The 12309-nt window shown below is 45.8% G+C and overlaps 1 protein-coding gene across 6 annotated transcripts in view; it reads right to left on the bottom strand.

Annotated features, from left to right (window-relative positions):
• Nucleotides 1-6900, bottom strand: part of ENAH (ENAH actin regulator) — a 93249-nt gene extending 86349 nt beyond the window's left edge. For all 6 annotated transcript variants that reach the window (XM_036379571.2, XM_036379573.2, XM_036379575.2 and 3 more), the window contains exon 1: nucleotides 6571-6900. In XM_036379571.2, coding sequence (XP_036235464.1) covers nucleotides 6571-6575 — 5 coding nt within the window. In that variant the 5' untranslated portion in view covers nucleotides 6576-6900. The remainder of the gene's footprint in view (nucleotides 1-6570) is intronic.
• Nucleotides 6901-12309: the final 5409 nt, after the last annotated feature.

Raw genomic sequence — 12309 nt, 5'->3', positions numbered from 1 at the left:
TCAAACAATACCCTTCCAACTGCATTTGTGCTGCACACTAGAAGTTTAGAGTTATTTCTGGCAGCACACCAGTCCAGCAAAGTAGCATTTTTGTATCACCCTCTGGAGTGCAATCAGTTTCCACTTCTTTCTCCCATACTTCACCTGGTGTCAGCACCTTTCTTTACCATAATAAAAAAAAATGTAAAAACACACAACACCAACTCACACACTTAGCAAAGCAGCAGACTAGTTTTGGACTAAACTGAAATTGTTTTTACTATTCTTCTTTTACATAAAACAGCTTTGCCTGGAGAATTTTCAATATGTGAAACTAAGAGCAGATTATTTCTTTTGCCTGAATATTGATGGTGTTTTCTTTTAATGAGCCTTGCCTAAAGATTACTCACAGAGACAAGAGAGCTGTACTTCAATTCCTCACATTAACTTGTGCATTGATTCCACAAACATGTGCTTGTTACAAGCAGTTCAGCTGGAAAGACTAATCCAAAATGGACTGACACATCATCTCACATCCCACTGAGCAGCCAGCCTGCTGTTCTCCACCAGGCTGTCACCAGCATTTGGGCAGGAGCCCCAGAGAGATGTCACATCACCTCCCCAGCAGCAGTTCCATGAGCTCCCATACAGAGCCATAACATCAGGAGCAGCACACACCAACACATAACACCATCACAGGCTGGTAAGCACAACATCCCCATTCTCCTCTGAAGTCTTCTAACACTTATCATGAAACAGCTACAAGTGAAGGAGACTTGTAATACATGATAGCAGGGAAAAGGTTTGGCAATTAGAAGGACAATTTATTAGGAGTATTTGAAGTAAAATTCAACATTTTCCTCTGTAACCAGTATTGCTACGGAGCATTTTCAAATCAGACTCAATTACTTAGACACATGTTTTTATTTCTCATGTTAGAAAATTTGAAAGGTAAAATAAGGTGGTGCAGCTATTTTTAAAAGGGGAAAAAGTTTCTGTATATTATTCAACCAAAAAAAAGCTCCATACAAACTATGTTCTTCTCCAGGTTTGTGGGAAGCCATGGGAAGTTAGGGCAGGAGAGGCACAGCAGGGAAACAACAGTGGCTCCTCACCTGCAGGTTTAAATACAGGCAGGTACAAAAGCAGCTTCACTCCCACATTAATCCCAAGGGAGATTCTAACAGCCCAAGAACACAAAGTAGCTGTATTGAATTCCCAAGGACTGGCAGGGCAAGGTGGGGTGGGAGAGCGAGGCAGGCACCAACAAATATAACACAGCTGACAGTTCAGCAAGGCTGATGTGACTTCAGTCTCTGCTACATTTAATTTGAGCTATGACTAGAAATCAATTTTTTATTAATTGAACACAAAAAGCACATATCTTCTGCTCTCTCTCACCACTACAGCACTCTTAAAACCTAAACATGCCTGGATGTTTAAAGAGCTGGCACATGGATTTCTCCACTGCTGAGTGGAAGCAGGCATGAACTGTCAAAAGCAATGCTAGATGAAAGGTCAAAGCAAAGAAAGGAATAATATCTGTTTCACAAAATACATTTGCTCTCTCTAGTAATGAGAGCAAATGACTCTATCCAGTGGTTCAATAACCTCCTTCTATAATAGTTCCACATGAGCTGCCCTGGCATGGCAAGGAGCAGCCCTCATTACAAAGTATTTCCAATCACATGCCTGAGGCAGAGCCCAGAGACGTCACTTAGGGCAAAGCATCCGCTGAAACAGGTGCTGGGAGAAAAATGTTTCTGCTTTTTATGGAAGTGGAGAAAAAAGGCTTTTAGGCTAGAGTGGCCTGAAGCAGGATGCCAGCTAACTCGCTCTTGTTTTCTGACTTCCAACAGCAAACATGAAACCCTGAACCAGAGTCAAGAAAAAACTTGTACATGCCCTTCCAGAGAGCATTCCTGAATTATAAACACTCCCAGACTGTTTCTAATTTTTAGAGGCTGACAACATAATTGCTAAGATGGTCATAAATAGCTTTGTCTAAAAAAACTGGATTCTCATTCCTGCACTCTCCATTCACAGGGTAAATTTTTAAAAGATTTATACTTTTACTATCAAAATAATTCACTAAACTATCCAGAGGCCTTGGGGGCAAAACAGCTGTCAGATCCCATATCAGGTGGGCAGAAACAGCCTGTCCAAAAATTACTTGCAACTGTCACAAATAAAGTGCAAGCTAAAGACCACACTTCTATCAGACAGATGACTCAGTCCATCTGTTAGTATACTTAAGAACACGGAAAGTAACCTGAATTTTTGTATCCACCTGAAAAAAAATAAAACCTGCCCACACCACCAATTTTTCTCTTGAGATACAAGCAATTTTAGGAACTGTGTTGCTTGCAGTTATGCATATCCAGTCTAATTTAACTGCCTGCTTGCACTTCCAACATTTTGTCAAATATTTCTCAACTAAATTAAGCCTCCTATTTCAAATACACCATTCGGGCAAGTATTAAAACTAAAGGCACAATTCCAAAGATTTACCTTACGTATCCAAGAATAACTTAATGCCACCATCAAATTGATGGCCTTGCTGCTGTGCTGTTTCACCACCTTAAATAACTGCAGTTATTGCAGCAGACTGACGTGTACCATTGTCTCTAATAATGCTCTTGGTGTACCCACTTTCCTGGAAACCCCAGGAAATGTGTGTGGGTTCCTTCAAGCATTCCTAGCCCCTAATGGAGGTACATGTTTTGTTACTTGTGCTGTGGGCTTTCACTCAGTAAACACTGAGTATGGGATTAGTTTTCTTAACACAACACTTAAAATACAATGAAGGCTTACCAACCCAGGCATAAAAAATGCTGAGTTTTAAATAATAACATGAAGTGTACTCTGTAGCAATATTTTTGAGCAGAAAAGCTGCTGATTGGAAGTAAGTGGAAATTTCAGTGTGGCTTAGAGACCACAAATTTAGCTACCTTTTTAGCTTGAAAACACAAGCAAGAATACAACGTGACTTTTCAGAAAAGGCAAAATCTATAGTGATTTAGCTGTTTGCCCTACCTAAACATGGAATGAAATTCACATACATATGATATGCATAGTAGCCCATCATAAACACGAAGTATTATACTGGGCTCTGGAAATACTCAAATTTAAAATTTCTTTAAAATGCTGTTTCTTTCCCAGTTCTTGGGAATGTGGGTAATGAAACCCGACTAAGCAGTCTGCTTTCTGACCAGCACACTACTGAAAAACAATTATTTCCCACACAAAGAAATGGATGTAGTAATCCCAAGAGAAGGCTGTACAGTTTGATTTTTAAAAAGTCAGTACCTTGTAAAGCTCATTTATTTTTATTGGAGTTAAAACTCAAAATGAGCCTGATATGCAAAAAAAAAAAATTAAAAAAGAAGGTAATTCAGTTAACCTTCACTGCAGAATCCCAGCTCTAGCAGCAGAGTTGTGTTTACCAGCTTCTGTAACACAGACTTCAACATATGCTACAATAAAAGTCTGTTCACACACGTTCTTCTTGTACAAACAGGATGGGAAGTCATGCTTTTACTAGAACAGGGGCACCAAACTCTGCTGTTACCTGCACCTCCACCACCTTCCAGCCAGCTGGTGAATGGAAACTCCACTGAATATGCCCATTCCTGGATACCTATTATATTATAAGTGCTCTCAGGAAAGTGGATTAGGGGCAGCACTTCTGTCAGCTAAGCAGAGTACAAAGAGAGCAACAGGTGTCCGTGGGAATCAGCTGTTTACCTAGGGCAGGAGACACAGATACACACAGCCCTATTCAAGCTGGCTCCTCAACCAAGTAACTTCATACTCAGGCTAGAGCATTTCACTGGGATATTTAATATTCAGGGTTTCTCTGCAACCTAAAACCCCTAACAGATGTTATTCAAATAGCATATCATTTCAATTTGAATACAAAGCAGACTTCTGCAAGAATTAATTCTTGTGCAGCGTCGGTGTTTGTGTCTTACAGAACTGCTGATGATCTGAACATTCAAAGATGCTCTTCACAACTATCTTTAGTATTATCTGACAGAAGGAAAATCAGTTTCCTCTTTGGTAATTGACCAGCTAAACACCCAGACAAGACACAAGATCTTAACACAAAATCATCAGAGTTAGTTCAGGCTCATGATGGCTGAAGAAAAGCCAAAACATAGGAGAGAAAGTGAGGGTGCTTCCCCCCCCCCCCCCCCGCCCCAGTTCATATATTCATTTTTTTGATTCTTTGGAGCACCAACTGCACACTTACCTGCCCAACAGCAATGACAGAATGCAGTTTACTCATTCCACAAGACCATCAATATTGTGCCAAAAGTATATTTTTAGTATGAACTGCTAAGATTTAACAGCATCTGCAAACACAGGAGCTGTGTATGAAATGCTGGTTGCTTGTCCCATCTACCCTGTCACTCCTCACCCATCAGACCTTGCCTTGACCAGCAAATGCACATTAAAAGTCATTGCCTGAACAATATACAGCATGAAGATATTGTTTAAACATGTTTCAGAAATATACCATCAACCATAGTCTAAACAAGCCCAAAGAGAGAGCAGAGCAGTGAAAGCTTGCCATCGTACTGGAGTCGGACCAATTAAACAAAACTGAGTGAGTTTAATAGTGCCTCTATAGAGAGAAAATACTTCTTTAACCACATCATTTTTTTAGCCTGTGAAGTTTAATTGGTACAGCTTGTTTCTTTTTTTCCAGAGGGCTGGAACCAAGCGTTCTGGAAGTCAGTTTCCTTCTAAACACCCCACGACCACTCATCAGAGCAACCCTCCAAATCACAACTGCATCTCCCCCTTAGCAGCCTGATGCTCTCCAGGCAGGGCAGAAAGCTCCAAGGCCAGCAATATAATTCATTTACCTACATTTACTCACTGCTGCAAGTCAGCTATTCAAACACCTAAATAAGCAACCTAAGGGTAGGTTCAACCTAGACACTTTCCTGTTGTGCTGGTTGAGAGAAATACTTGTGCTCCCTCCAAGCTGGCACAAGTCCTAGCACACATACAGTTACACAGTGAACAGTGAGCAGCCTTGCTGCTCTAGCTCTCTTCACTCAGCATCACCCTCACAATTAAAGAGCCTTTTGCCAGCACGAAACCCAAACTTCCATGGGGCTTCCCAAGGTATTTGTGCCAAGCCTTGCTCGATTAGCAGCATTCGCTGTGCTGAAGGCTGTCAAGGTAATTAAAAAGAACACCTCTGCTTAAAGGATCTGGATACAAACTTGTAGGTTTTCCCAGCTGTAACTTTTCGTTTGCAGGATATCTGACTTCTACATGAGCAACGTGAATAACTGAAAATAAATTATCACAAGACAAAACAAAGCTTAAAATAACGCGGGACATAAATACCTACAGTTAACAAAGAAAACTAGAGGGAAATACAGGAACACAATTCTAAACAAAACAGCAGGGAGATTGTTCCCATGCTTCCCGCTGCAACGCTACCCTTTCCACTGAAGGTGCACTGAAAGAGGGAATCCTCACAGTACAAAAAATTTTATTAGGATTTTCCTGTAATCGACAAGGAATTCTAATGGCTCGTCAGTTTTAGGCAGCAGAGGAATTCGCCGACTTTGATCACGCAAACCTCGCCGGACCCCTACTCCAAAGGACCTTACAGTCGTGTCTTTAAGACAAAGAACCTTCATATCCAACTGCAAGGCAGACAATAACTTCCAGGCGGAAAAAAAAAAAAAAAAAAAAAAAAAAGGGAAGGCATGAGTAACTGGTTTCCCCAGCTGTCTGAGAGAGGGGCAGGCCTACAGGGAGCACGGCGTCCCCGGGCAGCCGGACCAGCGCTCGCTCGGCCACCGAGCCGCATTTCTCACCGGGTCCTGCACCAATCCAGAAAGGAGATTATGGAAACAGAACAGGCGCTAAAAGCGAGCTGGGGGGAGGACGGCGGGGGGAAGGGGGGAGGCAGAAAATCGCCTTCAAATGAATGAGCCGGCGGGGAGCGGGAGTTCCCGGCGGGAAGGCGGCAGGCACCCACCTCCCTGCCTGCCGCCCCCAGCCGCGGCCACCTCTGTGTTTACATCCCGAACCTCCAAACGCGACACTTCCCCGGCTGCCGAGAGGGGGATCCCCCCTCCCCGCTTGCCCCCGGCGCCTCTTTATTGATTACCCAGGGAAAAGCCCAGCTGCTGCTGCAATGCAACACGCGCCGGCTAAGGCGGAGGGAAAGGGGGAGAAAAAAAAAAAAAAAAATCACCACCGGCAGAGAAAGAAAGGAGCCGGGCGCCCGGGGCTCACGCCGTGCCCGGCCCGGGGGAGGCGCCGCAGCGGGGCCGCCCCCCGCCCCGGACTCGGGCCCCGCCGCCGCCCCCCGACCGCAACTTCGCCGCCGCCGCGGGGGGACGGGGACGGCGGGCCGCCCTTCCCCCGCCGCCACTAACAATGGGCCCTTCCCCCACCGCGGGGCTCCCCTCGGCCCGGCCCCCTCCCCCGCCGCCGGCCGATCCCCCCGGCTCCCACTGCCGTTCCCGTTCCCGGCCGTGCGCCGTCCGAGCCGGGGGGCGCGGAGCATCGCCCCCCACCCCGCGCCCGCCGCCCGCTCCGGAGCCGGCCGCTCACCTCATGGTGCTGCCCGCGGTCGGGGAGCCGCTCCCGCTGCCTCGCTCCCTGCTGCGCTGCCTCCCCCGCCCCGCTCCGCCGCTCGCCGCGTCCCCGCAGAGCGAGACCCCCGGAGAGCGAGACCCCCGCCCGGCAGCACCGCCCGCCCGCTCCGCCGCTCCCTCCGCCGCCGGGCCGGGCCAGACCACCGCGGGGAGCCGGGGGTGGGAGGGGACGGGAGAGGTGGGGGAAAGGGGCGGGGAGGAGCGAACCACCGCGCGGGAAGGGCGGGGGGAAAGGAGGAGGAGGAGACCGAGAGCGGGCGGGCGGGGGCGGCCGGAGACACCGGCGGGGCCGCGGGAGCGGCGGCGGCGGCCGGGGGTGCGGGAGCGGCGGCGGGCGGGAGGAAAGAGAGAGGGAGGGAGGAAGGGGCGGGCGGCGGAGGAGGAGGAGGAGGCCGCGCCCACCGCCGCGCTGCGCCCGGGCGGCTCGCTGGGGCTCGGCGGCCCCGGCGCGGGGTGGCGGGGGTGGAGGGACGGGGCGGCCGCAGGTGAAGCGGCGGCTCCTCGGGAGAGCCCGCCCGACCGTGGCAGCGTCTTCCCCGGCGGCCTCGGGAGTCGCCCCGGAGCGGAGGGGCGGGATGGGCTCCCGGAGAGCCGCGTCCCGGCCGGCGGAGCCTCCCGGCGTGTGAACAGCTCCCCCGCCCGCTGAGCCTGCCCCGCTCGGCCCCACGCTGCCCGCACCCGGCTCGGTCCGGCCCGCAGTCCTCGCCCGGTGCGGCGCTGCCGGTGCGGAGGGAACACGGAGCCCCCCTGCCCGAGTTCGGCAGGTACCTGCGGGCAGCGGCCCCTCGGTGCCCCGGGAGCCGGTGGCCTAAGCCTTTCCCAGGAATTCTGCAGGAATGTTCTTTCTGCATGTTTGGGTAGCCCCGCGCCTGCCCTGAATGCGGGTTTACGTTCTGCTGTCGGTACCCGCAGCGGACCCATCGCACTGTGCAAGTAACTTTAACCCAGCTCCTTACTGTCAACTAGCGAGTGAATGCCCGTTCTCTTTCGTCTCGGTCAAAAGAAGTGATGAGCAAAGTGTCTTTGCAATTCCCAATGCCGTTAAGCCATCTTGGTGCTTTTGCACCTCCAATTTCATTTTTCCCTAATGAATACCAGGGTTTTCTACGGTCTAGTAGTAAAAATATACACAAGAAAGAAACATCTTCTTTATAAGTATCTAGACTTCTAGATATAAAAAATGAAGAATTAAAAAAATATATGTGTATGTCTGATGTAGGTTCCACACATGTAAGGGGATTGTACCATGAATCTCAAGCTATTTGGCACCACCTCTTCCTTGATCAGTGAGGCAGAATCGCTCTCTGTCAATTAATGGTGTCAGTAGCACAGTAAGAGATGAACTAATCAATGAGGAAAAAAATGGCCAGTTGTTAGAAAACACTAACTTGGGAACAAGGACAGGCTCTGAAACTGAAGCTAATGAAGAATAGTTTAGTAAGAAAACATGTTTTTACTGGCAAAGGGATGATGTCAATGAAAATGTTGCAGTAGAGGTGAATCACAAAATGCAGATGAGTAATCATAAGAAAAGCGACATTGTGATCTTAAAAATGGTGTACCTTTGTCAACAATGCAAAGACAGTCTGAAAAAGGGACACAATTGAATCTGATAAATAAAATTACCTTAATTGCTTTCAATGCTGAGGACTCTAATGACTGGCAGTGGACCTCAGTTCTTAAGGCATAATGAATTTTCTAAGATCTGGGCTTCCTACCACCAGAACATCCTCCAAATAAAAGGTTTGGAAAGAAAGCCATTCTGGCAGTGAAAAGTCTCTTGAAGGCAGCCAAGCAGAAATGTTAAAATCTGTATCTATATAGATACATCTAAGATGTGTGTCTAATGGGCTTCAGCAGGTACATCAGAAGGGATGGCAGAGACAGTCAGAAGAAGGAGGATTCTGTTCAAAGACACCAGTTGTTCTACAACAGAAAAAAATCAGCATCATAATGTGTCTGTCCTGATGCAACTGTCTGGTCTTATTAGTCAAACCTAAAATAATTTTGACTGTGACAGGTATATAAAAAACACTGAAAGTATGCCTGGGCTCCAGGTCTGCCTGAGAGGGAATGAAAATAGCCAGAAGCTTTTACTCCTGCAAAATAACTATTATCGCTATTTGTGTTATATTACTCGGTGTTCTTAGCCAAATCAGATATGGTCATAGCTGGATTTCTCAAGACCTATTCAGTGGTACAATAGAATTTGTAAAAATGCCAGAAGAATCATTTTGCATGCTGGCATCGCAGATGCCACCAAGTGCAAAGTCATTTTGGACGCTAGCTTAGTCAAAAATCCCATTGAATTAATCTGTAACAAAATACTAAATCTGCAGTAACTCATATTAGCAGCTACATGAGAAGGAGAGGAGCCAAAATTATATAGGGCAGAAATGAAATGATAAACATTGAATGCCTCTTTCTTTCCAGGTCAATTTAGTGAGGTTATTGTCAAGAAATGAAAGTAGTCTGGCAGAAGAAGGAGTTAGTGTCATGTACATGCTTATGGTACTGAATTATGCATTGGGAAATCTGCCTGCTCTCGCAGCAGCCTGTGTGCTCCCAAGCCGTAATTGCTCGGTGTGTCCTGTGTCCAAGTCACTTGGTGTGACCCTGCTGTCACCTCTCTGGCTGACAGGATCCTCCAGCAGCACAGCATGGGTGTCAATGCCCTCTGCATCCTCTCCCACTGCTCTCCCTTCTTCTGGCAGTGCCCAAACCAATGTGGCACAAAGCCTTCTTAGCTGGTGGTGTCACGCTAACAACCCGAGGTCCGTGACAACCCGCGTAATGGTTCTTCCACTCAGTGCCCAAGGATTGTGTTCATGCCCTTCCTCCTCTGGATCCAAGCAGCTCAGAATACCCCAAAACCACTTTGCATTCTTCCCTCCTGCGTTTTCTGCTGCTCAGCTGCAAGTTAGGACTGTAATTCAGGGGCTCTGAAAAGCTAAGCCAGCTCAGGTTGAGCAGTATGGTGTGCCTGCTCTCCAAGCAACCTGACTAATGAAGGCTTTCTGATGGCTACAGAAATGGCTCACCCAGGCATAAAGCAGAAGAGGATGTGCTCCTATTTCATATCAGCCAAATGCAAGAGGCTTGGCAGGCTACTCCTGAGTAAACCCAGCAGATCCCATCACATCTCATCAGTGTGGATCACCCTTGACACAGGGTCAGGAGGAGGATGCATGATGTTCTAATGTTCTGGAGACATTCAGGGAATCCAAAAGCTTCAAAAAGCAGAGTAATTCTTTATCTCACTGTGAGATATCCCCTGTCTTCTCTGAAACAATCTCCCACTTTCCAGTCTTTGTTTCTTCAGAAAGGAAAAAGTAGCTGAGATCTTCATATGGCTTACAAAAGTCAGTGTCCTAGGACAGCAGCTCATATGCAAAATTACTTTGGCTTTCTTCAATGGCTGTAAATAATATCATGCAGGATACAGTCAAAGAAGTTTCTGGCACAGGGGAAAGTGGGGTTTTTTTCTGGTGGTTTGGCTTTTTGAGGGTTATTGTTCTTTTCACTTAATACATCCAGAGTTTGGTTTTTGAATACATAAGAAAAGATACTTTATTTCACCTGTTTGGATTATTTTCTACAGAACTAGTATAGAAAGAAAACACAATTTGCTATATAATAGAAGTGAGACAGTTGCAACAACAAAGCATGAGCTTTCTCTCCAGAGAGAGTGAAGGGCTTTCCAAAAATGGTGAACTAAAAGAAAATAGCTCTGACACTGTGCTTCTGGTAGCATTGAAGATTATCAAAACAAAAGTGAATTAAGTAATTGAATATATTTTTCTCATCAGTGATTATATTAATCTAATTTATAAATACATCTGTTGCTCTGGACCAGACACAGAGCTGATGCCTGAACCAATTCTGTGAGGTCATGGTTAGTTGAACAAAATGAAGATCCAACTATTATATAGATAGTTAAAGTATACTGGCCAGTATAATTCTTCCTGTCCTCTTCTTGCTTTCCCTCAACCCCAAGTCATTTTCAATTTCAGGTTGCCATGAGTCAGCTGACTGCTGAACTGTTGCATAGCAGACCATTAAAGGAAATGCTTTCAACTAAAAACTCCTTAGTTTTATTTTATTTATGAAATTACACAGTTTTTCCTAACTGCCTTCTGGGGAAGGGGAAGTAAACTATCTCTAAAATTCTCTAGGAATGCTAAAATAAACAATTATTGGCATGACTCAGCAGATAACAACAACAATAGCCAAGAAGGTCTTTTCTTAAAGGAATAATATTTTTATTCTGTTGTAAAAAAGGCAAAAACAACATCACCAGCAAAGGAAGCAAATCTTTTGCTATCAAACACAGTCCTTTGACTCCCTAGGGTGAAGCTTGGTCTTCCTACCAGCATACCCTGCTCCTTGTTGTCCAAGTAAACAACTCCTAGATCTTCCATCAGGCACCTCCAAAGAGGAATGAAAACAGCAGCTGAAGCTTTCTGCTGTGCTTCTTTCCACCAAGGTTCCTAAAAGTGCCCCCCACACTATCAAATAGCATCAGCACATCAAACCACCAGCCTCTGGAGATGCGAGTGGGGAGTATGGCATGTGTCTTTCAGGCTGTTCCCAGTAGACTCAAATACTTAAGTGAAAATTCCTTGTATAAAAAGGGATTGGTTTTCCCCCCTAGGTTTACCATGAAAAGAATTTGTGTTGTGCTGCAGGCTATTCAGGGAGGGTTGAAGTCTCTTTTTGTGTAAGTACTGTCTATCAAGTGTAAATCGATGTGTTGTGTACTTAGTGTAAAAATGCTTTTCTGACACTCAGATAAGTTATGATTGTTGTTTTGACCCTAGTCTTTCATTCGCCTCCACTCAGCTGCTGACTTTTGTGGTTTCTGAGATGAAATGTTGATTTAGGACCAGTGGAATTGACCACTCTCATCTCTTCCTTTCCATCTAATTTTATACTCTTATCCCCTAATAGTCTTATTTGCCACCACTCTGCATTCTTCTTGTGCATTACCAATAAAATGTATTCATTATGTCCTTCTCTCTCCCTTGCTAATGTCTTAGAACAAATTGTACTCTGCTGCTTTATCTTTTGCTGGAGCAAAGTCAAGGCACAAAGCTGGCCCAGGATTTGGTTAAGATTGTTTTGAGCCATCTTTTCTTACAACTCTAGCTGAGTTGTTCTCTGAGGTCCTCAATCACAGCCAAGCATTCAGACCATTATTAATTAGTTATTATTAATGATTGGCAAGTGCCTACAGTGCTCTTCCAGCACAAAAAAGGGCAGGCTTCTTGCCTAGAAGAGCTATGTATGGGATGTCTACACTGCAATCTCCCATGTCCAAGCCAGCTTTAAAATACTCAGGTATTACTTATCTTACTTACCCTAACTTAAAGTGCACTGAGCTCTGCAAGCAGCTTCTGCAACCCCAGCTGAGCTTTGACTTCACCAGAGCACGTTCACTGCACTGAACCCCTTCATCCTGAGATCAGGCAGGCAGATGCCAAAGGAAATGCTGTAGCCTTTCAGCTGTACTGAATTTCACCAACTTCACATTACCTTGCAGTCCCCTGGGGTTATTTTACTCAGACTCGTTTGCAAATACATTGCTCTGCATTTTGTCCATCTTTCTCCTTTCTCCTCCCTTCTATTTTAGATGAATGACAACACACTTGCTATTGCTGGTAAGTTTTCATTCACTACAAAGTTGGAATAACTT

The sequence above is a fragment of the Molothrus ater genome, chromosome 3, assembly GCF_012460135.2.
Source record: "Molothrus ater isolate BHLD 08-10-18 breed brown headed cowbird chromosome 3, BPBGC_Mater_1.1, whole genome shotgun sequence".
Taxonomy (NCBI): Eukaryota; Metazoa; Chordata; class Aves; order Passeriformes; family Icteridae; genus Molothrus; species Molothrus ater.
This window is presented reverse-complemented; position numbering and strand designations above follow the sequence as displayed.